The sequence below is a fragment of the Cydia pomonella genome, chromosome 2, assembly GCF_033807575.1.
Source record: "Cydia pomonella isolate Wapato2018A chromosome 2, ilCydPomo1, whole genome shotgun sequence".
Taxonomy (NCBI): Eukaryota; Metazoa; Arthropoda; class Insecta; order Lepidoptera; family Tortricidae; genus Cydia; species Cydia pomonella.
In genome coordinates, this window is record NC_084704.1 from 28,129,420 (window position 1) to 28,144,419 (window position 15,000).

Sequence of the window (15,000 nt, forward strand, 5' to 3'; positions counted from 1 at the left end):
ATTTCCACCATTTTGAACATTCTCCAAAAGTAGAAACGACAAAATTCTATGGAATTCACTAGAATCGTTTTGAGAAATGCGACCTATAGAGAAGAACATCCGGACATACGAAAGCATTTTTTACCCAAGCTAAAACAGAGACCTTCGCTAAAGCTCGATCAATAACTACATTATCCAAAAATAACTTGCGTGCGGTAAAGAGTAATTTTTGTCCGTATCTGAGTAACTTTTGGAATATGTCAAATTGTTTTTTTTTTGTGAATTTAATACTTACTAATATTCACCAATTTTAGAAGCCGAAGGCCCTACCGCGTACACAGAAGTTCTTCGAAATTGCGGGCATCTTTCTCTTTTACTCCAATTAAAATATATTTAGAGTGTCAGAGAAAGATGCCCATAATTTAGTAACTTCCGTGATCGCGGTAGACCCTCTGGAAGAAGTTCGCCTTTGTACCTACCTTTTTCTTAAGAATATGTTTGAATATTATTTTGTACAAGAAAGTGCCTACTGCTACTAATTGTGTTTAAAAAAATTTTTTTTTTCCTTCAAAAATATATACGAGACCGAACGAAACTTTTGACAAGGGTTAATAGATATGAATATTGCAAGATCACTCAGTTCACTCTCGCTCCCTCAGTCTGCTCCCATTTCTAGTGTCCCGTAACTTTAGACCCAATTGTTAGAACAAGGAACAAGAACATTGTTACTTGTTGACTGATTTATGATGACATTATAGCTTTTCGTAATTATTAAAGTAACTATTTATTAGTGTAAGGCCTGAGTGGACGCTTAAACAAATGCAAAGTTATTGGTGCGGCCTTAGTGCACGGCACGCTGCTTAAATGACTTGTGAGCTCGACGCCATGCTGCGCGCCTCGCCGAACGCTCCGACTCAGGCCTTACACTTAGTTTAGTCTGTTCAATAATTTTCATGCAACTAGATCTGTAAACAGTATGGTAGACTGGAGTTTAACCATTGGTGCCTTAAATTAAGACTAGAGTCATTCATTGGAGGGAGGCGACGCATTATAGTTTAACCTACATGAAATCATAGATTAAAGGTGACGTTCAGATGTCAACAGCTCGGACGTTCGCATGTCTGCAGCTACACGCCACCGCATTACTGTCGTGATTATGGTGTTCCGTCACTCATTTCATCAAGGAAATTGACTGGAAATCTGAACATCACCTAAACTATTGAACTACACGCTCGCTAAAACTATAATATAATATACCTACATTTTACTCAAGTAAACTAACCTCAACTTCGATCCCAGGAATTCTAAAAACTTTCAAAGGAGGGGCATCGCGCGGCTGATACCGACAGAACTCGCGGTCCCCACGGTACCACTTCACAGAGTACAGCACTTCTTGTTCCAGGTCGTATAGACACTGCATCCGCACTTTGGAGCCCCTCTCCGCGGCGTCTGGCACGATCACGTGAACGTTGCGTAGGCATAAGGATCCTGTAAACAAAGCCGTTATTTGTTTGTCAATATGTAGGCGCTAGTACATAACAGATTGGCTAAAAATACCGAAGAATTTCATGGAAATAATAATCAGATAATTTAATTAACTTCTTTGCAGCGTTCAAAACGTTTGAAAACAGATCATAAAAATCGTTATCTATATATAGCTTTTTCCTTATTTACTTAGGTTCAAATGAAAAGGATCAAGCATGTATTCTTTGTCTGTTGGTATACTCGTACCTGATTATAATCAGGTAATGAGATCACTGTTGTGTTATATTGTATGTCACAAGGTCATTATGTATGTATACACGTGTATTTTTAATACAAACGCATAATCAAAGAGTAGTTAGTTTACGCTTTAATGAACACACTTTTATAGGTCTTATACAAATGGACGATTATTGTACCTTCAGTGTACCTCTGTAAACTTTTCATAGAAATCAGTATATCTATCCCTAAAACAAGCTAGGCTCAAAACAAGGTCCACGCGCCACCCTGACGTCTGCCGTGTGGACCTTTTTTGTCAAATATCTCGTTTCAGGGAGAGAGAGGTACACTGAGGTACACCGAAGGTACAATATGTTTATATATTTTTTGTTCAAATTTTCTGAGGTTTACTCGCCATCCTGACGCTCACCCATTGGCCGAGGTTTTTGACAGACGGTATGCTCCAGTCCAGTTGTTAAATCTTCGAAGGTCACAAGTGACCAAGATGTACAAAATACATTGCCGCTCGAAAAATTATCAAAAATGAATTATGTTCTGGTAGTTAAGACTAACTAAAAAATATATTTCAGAATTGTTTTATAGCACTAAAACCTACGTATAGTTTAAGGTTACGAGCACTCCGGCACAAATTCGATTCTCGTTGCCTATTGTTTAGTATAATTTACTATTCATGCACAAATGTATTAAAAATAAATAAATAAAAAGAAATACATGGCTGTATGTGTTTCACACTTTGTGATTGATTTGGTCTCCGAATACCTTGTTAAAATCCTTCGGATTCCTTCCGAGGACTTTGGTACTGGTACTTATAAAGATGTTGCCTGTTAAATGGATAACAGCAACCTTTTTTATCAGGAGGTTCTATGAGTTAATGATATTTTGTGATATCATATTTTTTACCAAAGGCAGACTACCTATAAAAGTTGCTTCCAGCGGCGGTAGCACGGTCGCATTTTTATAGCCTGTCACCATGCCTGTCATTTTCAACAAGTATGTAAGTGCGAAAGTGACAGGCGTGATGACAGGCGATAAAATGCAACCATGCTGTGAGGCCAAGATAATATTGTCGCGTTTTTTTTTCAGTATCAGAAACCAAACTTGATAGGTACCAGAACCAGACCATAAAAAATACAGAAATTCAGAACAGATAGAGGGTTCCTATCTAGAGGTTAATATACCAAAATGTAACTTGTTGGCCATTCAGTTAAGGCGTTCTCGGAAATAACCACATTATAGTCCCAGCTAAAATGCCCGTTAGCATACACATACACATAGCTATACATAATACACATTCCGAGTATCAAATCGAACTCGATTGTTTATATTTGAATACCGAAAGAAAGTAAAACGTCCAGCGATTCCCATGCACTGGAAAGGTAGAAATCTTAAGTAAATATACGAGTATATAGGAATACCTAGTTATATATATAGGGAAAAAAACAGTTTCTTTCTCCTCGCAAACTTATAATGATACGTCTTAGAAAACAGATTTACCAATTTTGAAGATTACGGATCTGTTTGATGTGATGTGATTCACCCAAATATTATGAATTTCGTAGGATTTCCACAGAGGATATATTTCTGTTTCGGAATTGAATTGAGTGTTCCATAATATCATGAATATTTGAGAATTAAGGTTGATAAAAGGCCTAAAATATTGAAAGTCAAATCAAAAGTTCTATTAAAGTTTTTCCTGGAATTCTTGGTTACACATTTTATAAAATTGAAATATATAATTGCACTGTGTAAAATAAACTAATTAAAAATCATTGTAACGTAAATCTATTGTAAGTAAAGAGCAATGCTAGCTATTCAAGAACTATATACAGTTAAATGAAGAAACCGTAAGATAACCGTTGAGAATTGATTATTATAGAAGTCTTAATTGTATTTAAACTTTAGACATGCTAAAGGCGCCGCAGAAGCTCTGGCATTTCTAAAGTTTAAATACAAGTGCAGGTATTTTTGAATTTGCCAAGTTTGATAAATACTTTGCCCTAAGATTAATTAGCTTCTTGCTGAAAGACACCAGTAGCTGCGCGTTATTGTCAAAAACTTTCCATGCCGACTTGGGACCGTGCAAAAATGTGCTCTCGGTCCAATAATAACGCTGTATTTTGTTATCAAAATGTTAGAAATTTTGCCGGATGTTTATCCTAATTAAAACTTTATCTCAACAATTATACCTATATGTAAAATAGTAGGCGACAATTTTTGTGTAGCACTACGAATTTTATGTTATTTTTGACGAGTTTCGACTTTATATACTAATTAATGCGACTTTTAGCTACATTTAACAATTAGGTATTTGACTTAGTAATTTCAACGAGCTTTTCTTACTACTAGTACTTCGTTGATTAATGATTATACAGGTTTCTGCGTAATTAATGGATAACCTTCTTACCACCGACAGGTCACCTTTGGCTGGTCCAAAAAATGCACTTATAGGTCGAGTAAAAGTTTCATGGTTTTGGAGATAAACGAACTTATCTGACTTTTATACTTCAATCACAATCTAGGCCATAATATATTTGTTTGTAAAGATGTAAATAGCATGTGTTATACGCGTTATACCATTATAGAATGAGTATTTTAGATAAACTATTTTTTTAGAAAGTGAGTCACACTAGTCTCTATACATTTTTTATTCACCACAAGTGATTTAAAAAAAATGAAATTTTCTTGCTACTTTCTTTAATTTAGATTTCTCTTCCTGTTTTTTATTCAATATTCATTTTTATGCGGCAACCTGTATATATATACTAGTTATTAGGTATCTACGACTTCGTCCGCGTAGATTTATTTCCCGAGACACACTTTCAATCCCTATTTAACCTTATCAGAAGCAAAATTTTCGAAAGCACTAAAATTATTTTTTCTACTTCGTAAAATTTTCTTTTCCTACTAATTTCAAGTCCCTACTCAAATCAAACTGTAACTCAAACTTTTAACCCTATTAAGGGATGAATTTCCAAAACCGCTGAAATTGCTTTTCTTCTATTTTAATATAATACCTTCTCACGAAGTTTCAAGTTCCTAACTTTAAAAAAACTTGACCCCCATACAAACTTACATCCCCTTTTTAACCTCCTTAGGCACACGTTTATATAATGTAGATAGATTATTACATTATTTTACATATTACCGGATTATTATTCCTGAGTCATGGGTGTCGTCTATATATTTAAGGATTTTTTATATATTTATATGAATATCGTTGTCTAAATACCCACAACACAAGCCTTGTTAAGCTTCCTCTGTGGGACTTAGGCAATTTATGTAACAATGTCCTATAATATTTATTTATATACGTACGAGAAAAATTACGCTTTGAGAACCTAGCCGTAATACCTTACTTAAATTAAGAGAGCGCCCTTGGATTTTATTTTTGTGTTAGATATAATGTAACACTCCGTAATCAGATTGTTTAAAAATGTCTAAAAATGCAGCTGGCTCTTTCATAAACAGACTGGTTCATTCGTGTCACTTTTATAAAATAATATGAGCGGACGTAATTTTCCCTTTTTTGTGGAAACAGAACCGATCCCTATAGTCAATAACGACTGATTTCCCCTCGCCAGTGATAAATACGGGTTAGCGAGAGCGAGCTAAACCACGGCTGCCCGTCGCAAGATTACTTGCACTTGAGCAAACACGCCCTTGTTGTAACCCTTCGTAACCTTTTACCTTTTTACTAATTGAACAAGCCAAAATTTGCGACGAATCGCGAAGTTGACAATTTATCAAGGCTATTTTTCATTTTCTGTTGTGGACTGGCCGTGGGCGAGTCACCTATTAGTTGATTTGCATTACAGTCAGTAAATAATCTCTACGCCAGGGATCGTAACCGGTTTTTTGCAAAAACTTCGAAATAACTATAAATTTCGGTTTATTTTATACTCCAATTGTAGGACTCAGATGTGTTTTTAGATATGTAAAGACTTCGTATCATTTATGAGATTTCCCATTTAGACATGAAATAATTAACAAAGAACGAAAAAATACCGTTTTCGTTCCCATACAAAAAATACCGGTCTCATTCCCACACAAAAAATATCCCTGCTCTACGGCCTGCTAGCCTAGTCGGGAATTACCCTGTCTACGAAGCCGAAGGTCCCGGGTTCGAATCCCGGTAAGAGCTATGATAGATGATGAGATAGCTATGAGCTATGGATGTTATCTATGTATCTATGTACGTATTTATCTATATAAGTATGTATATCGTCGCCCTAGTATCCATAGTTACAAGCTATGCTGAGTTTGGGGCTATATCGATCTGTGTAACATTGTCCCCAAAGTAGATTTATTTATCATATTTAAATAGCACCTACCTTCCGAGAATTTACTGGCACGAGCAAAAGTTCAAATCCATTATCTATTTATTTTTAGCAACGCATGTCACATGCCACTCGTAGTTTGTTTATATTATATACTGTAAGGTGTTCTTCAATCAATTTTGCAGTTAGCAATGCCTTCTCTAAAAGATTATATATAAAACCAAATTATACTCAGTTAATGTGGCCGAACACATTACCATACGTATTTACATTAACTACTTATGTCTGACTTAGTTAATCTGATTTACATACTTCATTCATTTATGACAGTGCAAGCACACTTACTTCAACCGCGAACCTGTAAGTACTTTGGCCAATTTTTTGTTCAGCTTATTTTCAAAGAGTGGCACGTCGCACCACCGCACTGCGCGCAGCAGATATTGCTCAATATTGACAGTAAACACTTATGGTCACACTGAATGTTCCTGCTTTCTCAAAAACTGTAGTATATGGCAAATTTATTTTATTAATGCTTTTTAAATTTCTTTTATCAACAAGTACAATTTTTGTTTTCGGTGGAAGCATTTGAAAAACACTCAATTTCTTGGATTAAAATTGTAAAAATACCCGACATCCAAATATCAAACTGCCAACATTCCTAAAATATATAAAATATATATTACAACTGAATCATTGTACCTCAAAAAATAGGCAAAAAGTTATATTTTCATAGAGTAAGCGTTTTAGGGGGAGTGTAATTCGGCTATATATCTGAAAGTTAAAAAGATAGACGAAAGGCAGTAAAGTCAAAAGATGCAGGAGCTTGCGGGATATCGTATGGTATCAAAAACAATGTTCTTTTTGGTTTAGTTTGAGTGTTTTATCCCATGTTTAGGGATCCGTAGTGAACTATTAGGAACCCTTATAGTTACGCCATTTCCGTTTGTCCGTCCACGGCTTTGCTCTTTGATCGTTAGTACCTACTAGAAAGCTGCAAGTTGGCATAGATACTTTAATCCCACGCTAGACAGAACATTCCAATAAAAACTTTAAAAAAATATTGGGTTATATGGGAGGTCCATACATTTATTTTTTTGCTTTAAGCTTATGATGTGGGGTATTATTGGATAGGTCTTTCCAAACAAATAGGGGTCTTCAACAGCCATTTTTTGAGAAAGTCCCCCGCCCCCTCAAACTTCTGTACCATGGGTCCAAAAAATAAAAAATAAAATTAAAACTAAAACTTAATAAATATTTTCAATGAAAACTATAGCGAACATAATCGGTCCAGCCGTTTTTGCGTTATTGTAAAAAGTCTTCTCTTCTCAGTATAAAAAACGGACAAAGCGCTGCGATAACTCCCTTATGCTTGTAATGTGGTACATGATACTTACTCATAGCCCCGTTTAGTTTTTTCTGATAGATTGGTAACTACGGAACCCTACACTGATCATGGCCCGACATGCTATTGGCCGATTTTTTAAATATTCTGTTATGGAACAATGACATTAAAATAAAAGTTACACCTGAACAAATATATTCGATTTCATTTTGAACCACAGTTGGGATCTTTTGGATTATTTATTAGTGGCATTATCTATAAAAAGCGACCTTATTGTCGACGGCGCTTACGCTGCACTGCATCGCGCAGCGTTGTATTTGTATCGGAGCATCGTTTATGACAGTGGAAGCGCCTTCGACAATAAGGTCCCTTTTCATAGATAACGTCACATGTAAGTAGTTGGGTGGTTTAACGGAACATTATAACCCCAGTAAAATTACTGTCCGCTCATACTAACTGAATGGAAATCATTCATAATAGCTAAATTATCTAGTATTATACATATTGTATTATTGATTACATATTACGTACAAAACAGAATTCAACCAAATGTCGTTATGTGTTGACGAACATAAATAAATGCGTACACAAATATTACAAACGTTTTCATATTGAAAATGTTTAAATTATCTGGTCGTTTTAGTGGGAGGGGGGGGGGGGTGTTATTTGGCTATGTTTCTGAAAGTTATAAAGATAGACGAAAGGCAGTAGTGTCAAAAGATGCAGGAACTTGCGGGGTATCGTATGGTACCAAATTTTCATTTGTTTATTTTGATTTTTCCTTGTCCATTCGTTTTTATATATGAGGTAATAATTCAATTACATTAAAAACTGAGATAAGTCAGCGTTGACAATGGTTTCCTGTAGGCATATATGCGTCGCCAACTGCGCAATGCGACGCCTAAACGGGTACACATATTATCAACCACAGTTTAGTTATGTTGTGCGATCGTTTTAATGTAATAATAAAATTGAAAAACTTCAACACCACAAGCGGCATTCTTCTCCACTTTATTTACAATAGCTCTTGCTACGCCAGCTGGGGCCGATTTACGGGTATCCATTTATCCGTGAATGTGTTCTAGCTGGTGTATTACATAAAACTTGTCTTGGAGGGTCTCTGAGCTGTTGACTTCGGGCCCACGCACGCCTCCCAAAGGTCCTGAACCCAATGATCCTGTGATATGGTAATACATACAAATTGAAAAAAAAAATGGAACTCTCTCCGATTTCAATGGACGAGCAGGTGGCTGAACTAGATACTATTAATAGTACTTTTATTTTCGATTTTCATTGTCAATGTCCGCCGATAGATGCGAGAAGCACGAATCTGTAATTTTTTTCAGTATGATTTTTATGAAAATGTATTCTTAGTATTTGAATGACCATCGAATCAAATAGTCACTTATAATATATTACTATTTGTTTCTAGCAACTTAGGACATAGGTACATCACTGCTAGCATAAATTTTGTGACCCTGGGTACACATATTTCGTTCGTTTGCACTTTTAACTGACAAATATAACAATGTAGACAAAAAAAATATTAATACGCTCTAATAAACATAATATATTTATTATTAAAATTGGCGCTTATTTGTGCAAAAACTGTCTGGAAATTGACTTCCAGGTGAAAAGTTTGTAGGATTCAAGCATATACTCGTATTATCTCAAAATATCGAATTGTAATATAAAAAATTGGCTATTATAATTTATTATTTTGCGGAACCGTATTTTTACTGGGCTATATTTATATTAATATTTATTTTGCACATGATAGCACAAGAGGAAATAGCGGGTGCGATTGCCGGGCTTTACGCGCGCTTTAAATTGAAGAACAAAATCTAGTGTTTTTATACATCTATATATTGTTGATAACTTTGTTTTACTTACATACTTTGTACTTAGTTTTTTGTGTAATTTGTAATGTGATTTGATCTGTGGTCTAAATACTCGCAACTGTTTTCTAATATGTATCTTAATATAATAATATCCTATAATAGTTCGGACGAAACATAATTATAACACATTGTATGTAAGGTCGATCTAGGTTAAAAATCAGAAATAGTTAATATGATATTATATGAGTATTGATAATAGCTACATTTTTATTACGGTCGCAGCAGCATTGCTGACTAATACGCTGATAAAATCCTTGATATATTTAGATAGTTGCTATTCTTAGCGCATTGCTACCGCAATTTAAACGTTAATATAGATGTCAAAAGCATAGCAAATTGCAAAATTTATATGCGCTTTACGTGTCACGCCTACATTACTCCGCCGTGGCCGACGAGGTGGTGGAGAACGTTCGTCGGAAGACACGCTGAGGGTACGCCAGCTCAGTCGCGTCACTATGTGCACTTCAGTTCATTTGTGGTGCGCGTGCCGCGGCCGCTACAGGACACCATCGCAAGCGCGGACTTCTGGCCGAAGGGGGTGTGCTGTTTCGGCGGTTCCGGGGCAACCTGCCGAATCCTACGCCGAGTCAGACCACGCTACGGAGCTACGCTGTTACGTCGTCGCCCAAATCCAATGTTTAGATTGTATTTTGTTATTATTTGTGTTTTCTACTATCTTTGTATTTTTATATGTTTTGTAGTTCGCAGTGCCTTAGTAGTAATGCTGTGTAACTAATTTTAATAATAAAAAAATAAATATTCTATATTCCATAACAACAAGTGGCCAAAAATATATGTAGTGTGAATACAACTTTACAACAAAATATATTACTACCTTAACAAGCCACTGAATGCATATATTTTGGATAAGTTTTCCTTAACTCGGAAGCGGCGATAGTTACATATAATTTAAACATACCGGTAACGTTCAACAAACAAACATAGGTTTCTCGCTCATTAAGTTGTCTTTAAGAGTTTTTTTAACGTCACAAATGACAACACTGCTTCGTAGAGTAACCGATCTCTACGACAATCGTCGTTAAAAGAATTATCTACTCTCTCTCTCTATCTATCTCTTTCTCTCTCTCTCTCTCTCTCTCTCTCTCTCTCTCTCTCTCTCTCTCTCTCTCTCTCGGTAGTCTCTGTCAGTGTGTAAAAATAAAAAATCCCTGAAAGTCACGGAAAACGTTAGCATAACATGATTCACGAACGGAATGTTATAACAATGCCCTTAAAATTATCATTTACCAACATAATTAAATATTTCTGAGCAGTAAAAACTCTCGTACCGTTGATCAAAACAATTTTAAGCCCTCATGCTTACAACTTTGCTCATTATAACGTACGAGTTGGTTGAAAGCCGGTCCCTTAAAAAAGTAGTCGAGAGCTCCTTGAGTACTTCGTATCTGATTATGTTCCATTTATTACCGCTTGTAATTATGAGAGCCTATTTATCTAACTTCTAGAGATAATATAACATAAACTTCATGTGTGCGTTTTTTACACATTTTATAACGATTTGTGTATAGTCTAATGGCGAAATTACAATATTTTACGAATTTAAGTGATTGGTCACCTGTGAATGCCGGAATTATAGAAATATTAGGATTTATCAACTGCCATATCGATACCCTAGTTCGTACTACTCGTAAGCTCGGGGAAAATTTTGTTGTTTAATTGTACCTTATAAATAGTGCACAAAGTCTTATTTTCAACCAAAAATTTTCCCGTAATTAGTATGAATGTGAACTAGGGTATCGATATCACGTAAATACAGTATATTAAGAGGGATGAATAATGGTACTTTTTCTATGAAATTCCATTTCGGGAATAAACGAGTTTCCACTAACTAAATCAATAAATCATTTTGATTTTGATGTCGATATATTCTACATTTATAGGTTTCGCTTTTTTGAAAAGTTTTGTTTTTGTTTTTCAAATTTTGAAAAAAAAGGAAAATATATAACCCTAGTTTTTTATTGTGTCAATAACATACTATAAATCATGGAGAATGAAAAATATTTAGAAGTGGAAAAAGATTTTTTTCTTTATGCATGGTCGAGTAGTGCTATATTTCCCTCTTAGTTAGTCAAATAACTAGTAAAGCATTTTGATCATAAATTGCGTAGAGATCCTAGACTAGACACGTTACGCTGAAGGTAATTATGACGACAAGACGTACATTTGTCCCATTAGTTATTAATTTAGCAAAATATTCTCATATTGGTATATATGTACAATTCAGAGGCGCAACAAGCCGACCGTTTTCAACTTGTTATGCCTGTACAATTTTCATAGGTACTAACTATCTAGATTGTTCATGCAGTCATTCTAATAATCTCGACTTTTGTAACGGAGTTCATTTGCGTCAAATCCGGTAGTACGGATTTTTTGCAGACTTGTTTATAATGTTGTTTTTTTAGTTTTTTGACTAAGTTGCGTTCTCGAGGTCTCAAACTTGGATAATTCATTGGGCATGTAACTTATAATAAAATAATAAGGAAATATCAACGTGTGAGACATAATTTCGTAGGTCTTTAAAAATAGGGCTAATTTTTTTAATTTCTTTTTTAATGAAGTGTATTTTACTTTGTAAAATATCGCTGCGAAAGTCGACTAGTATATATTCCCTCTAACTTTGAACCGGGTGTATAAAATGTATTTTAAAAAAAACAAGACAATAACGCTTAATAAATACTTTCCACGAATATTTTAAACATGATTGTTTTACCCATGACTTTATTCCGAAAAACTTATCTTCTTATTAAAAGGACATAAGTGCCGGAAATATATATGGCCTATAGCTGATACGGCTTTTATATATCATATGAAGATACGAAATTTTCTATTATGCGTGGCCCGATACGCAATCGGCCGGTTTTATTAATCATGAATAAAAAAAATCTTACCTTGAACAGTTATTGTATAGAGAAGTATCCATAAAACTTTCTTAAAGTTACAAATCATTTCCTAACAATAAACTGAACAATTTAGCACTTAACACGAAACCTCTATTTGCAATGATACCCGCTGGGTATACACTGGAATAATTATTATGAACGCAGAATTTAAACTTTTCGTAGCACAAGATACGCACACAATTCGTAGCGATGTGGACGTAGACGCGTCCGTCCGTAGCGCGCCTACGAGCCGACTGCGCGGTGCGCCCGCCAGGGTAAGAAGGACCTTTCTCCCGTCAGGATTAAAATGAAATGTTCCACTTTTCCCTATTTGTCTTGCTCAGCCAGGGATTATACCTTATTTTCGCGAGAAAAATATATAACATGGTCCGTAACAATAGGCTCTACAAATATAAATGTACGTTCAGAGATATTCGAAGGTTTTCATAGCATTTCGAGCAATAACTGTAACGTATAAATACATCCATTCAATTTCGGTTTAGATTTGGGCAATGAAGGTTCCGTACATTTATTTAGACTTTTGATATTTTACATGAGACCATTTTTCCAAAATATTAGACTGAAAAGAAAACCAACAAAGAGGTTTTACGTATAGTAGGAGAGAACTGAGAGAAGAGAAGTTTGTTGAGAACCATAGATAATAGAAGACGAAAGATGCTTGGACATCTGTTACGACAAGACGAATCATAGAAGGGAAAGATGAAGCAAAGAAGAAGAAGGGGATATTAGGGTCGATATAGACTGCACGCCAACTGCAACGTCAGCATGTAGTTCCAAGTTGCAGTAGAGTTGCAGTCCGTCTGTACCTGCCCTTAAGGAGAGAATACATGGAACGAATAAAGGAAAAACTCAACATCGTGTCGTATCAAGCTGTCAAGGAAAAGGCAGAGAACCGACATACATGAAAATCGCTCCACCGACAAAAGTCTAACTCTTAAATATATGATGATGTGTTATACCGTCAAATAGACCAACAACAATGAGGAAAAATTCAAGATTATAATTCGGAACACCTTGCCACGCAGTGCGGCCCTTCGTAAAGGCTTATGGCGTTTTTCATAAACGACTGTCACGTCTGATAAGCCGTGTAAGTATAATAATTTGTCCCCTAGCGTCTTTTGAGCGTCGGCGTCTAGTCAGCGCTATGGAAAATGGCGTCGCCACGCAGTTGCGCCATCTTTGCGTCGAGCAGCTGCCGTAGAGTTAGTCCCCTACTATTTACTTAGATAATGTCACTAACTGCCTTGTTGTCCGGTTAAATGATATGGTAATGGTAACCGTTCAAGTCTGAAATAAAACATTACATTGAATTGAATTAAAGCAAATCCGCCAAAAAAAGATGTTTCCAACGTTTCAGGGTTTTAGCCGGAATCATATTTGATTTGATGTGTGCTTCTTTATTTCATCCAGAAACTTTTTGCCGAATTCTGTTTTGGAGAAAATGATTTCTATAATAATCGAATCCCACATTTTTGTAACAATTCATTTTGTTTCTTCGAATACTCATTTCAAAGAAACGTACTACGAAACTAAATTTAATGCAGGATATGTTTCAATGGTTTTAAAATAATTTAAAAGACTGGCAATAGAATTATTATTATTTGTGCGAGACTACAGTTCACAGAATATTTAATAAATAACTAAAAAGCCCCATTTACACGGTTCTAGAACTTACATGCAATTTTCGTCATTGCGGTAATTGGCCGATCGACTGAATTAATTATATTCTCTAGTTAGTAATCTGGGTCTTTCCGCGTAACTCGGACATGACAACGAAAAAATAAACTATTGAATTTAGAATGTGTCTGAATGTAGAATAAAGAAATGAGGGTAGCAGAACAAATTTTATAACCTTAAGTCAATAATAAGTCAACGGTTGTCATAATTTCCGACATTGTAAGTGCTGCTTGCGGAATCAACTACGAACGTAAAATAAGTGATTATAAATATTACGACTTTAATTGATTTTTACGCAAAGAAGAGGTAAGTAACCTTTATTTATCTGTTGTCTATTAAATTATTCACGCGGTACTTTGATTACAATTATCATAAGTTGAAAGAAAATTATGTAAGAGGAGAATGAAAATTGCATGTCGTTGAGTAACGTGAGTAACGCAAAAAACAATATTTTTCATTTACTGTACTGAAGCTTTGGACAAATGAACTTATATTGAACTATGTGTATATGATTTGGCTTAGATGATGTCATTCTCGCGGTTTATTTCTCCGCAAAAGTGTTATTTTAAAGAAATACTTGACTTGAGATACTTGTAACGTGAGTCACAGTGAATCGCGTTATTGCTACTGTAAAGAGAGTAACTAAATATTTTAATGTATTTTGGAGCTACAATGCCTCTATCAGCGGCAGAAAGGGCAAAAAGAAGAAGACAGAAGCTGAAAGACGAAGGAACGTATGAAGAGTATAAGAAAAAACATAGGCTTGCCGTCACTGGCATATCAAAGTGTCATATAATGTATTGGCAGTGTGGTAAGTTGGAAAAAGCACAAATATCTCAAGCATTCGACAAAGGTGTAAAAGAAAAACCAGGTTATTAACCCCAAATTATACATTATTTATTTATTTATTTATTTATACCGAAATGGAAAAACAAGATGACATAAACCCACTAGCTGAATAAAAAAATATAATTTATAGCCTTTATACAATTTATTTTATCTAATTCTAATAATAATAAGTAAAAAATATGCTATTTGTTTGCTAGAAATGATAAAAAAATATCAAAATATTCTAGGTAGTCGCAAGTAACGTGATTCACGAAATCGCTGTAACGTGAGTTCGTGAGGTTTTATAGTTTATTTTAATAAGTGTGTATCTTTGATTTCATTTGGTTAACTAT

General features: G+C 35.0%; 1 protein-coding gene across 2 annotated transcripts in view; it reads right to left on the reverse strand.

The window, feature by feature from the left end:
- Positions 1-13,443, reverse strand: part of LOC133534814 (uncharacterized) — an 89,105-nt gene extending 75,662 nt beyond the window's left edge. Inside the window, exons 1-2 of one of the 2 annotated variants that reach the window (XM_061874101.1) lie at positions 12,131-13,443; positions 1,262-1,467 (exon numbers count right to left, since the gene is read on the reverse strand). In XM_061874101.1, the coding sequence (XP_061730085.1) occupies positions 1,262-1,467; positions 12,131-12,188 (264 nt within the window). In that variant the 5' untranslated portion in view covers positions 12,189-13,443. The remainder of the gene's footprint in view (positions 1-1,261; positions 1,468-12,130) is intronic. The other variant, XM_061874099.1, reaches the window with a different exon arrangement.
- Between the last annotated feature and the right edge of the window lie 1,557 nt (positions 13,444-15,000).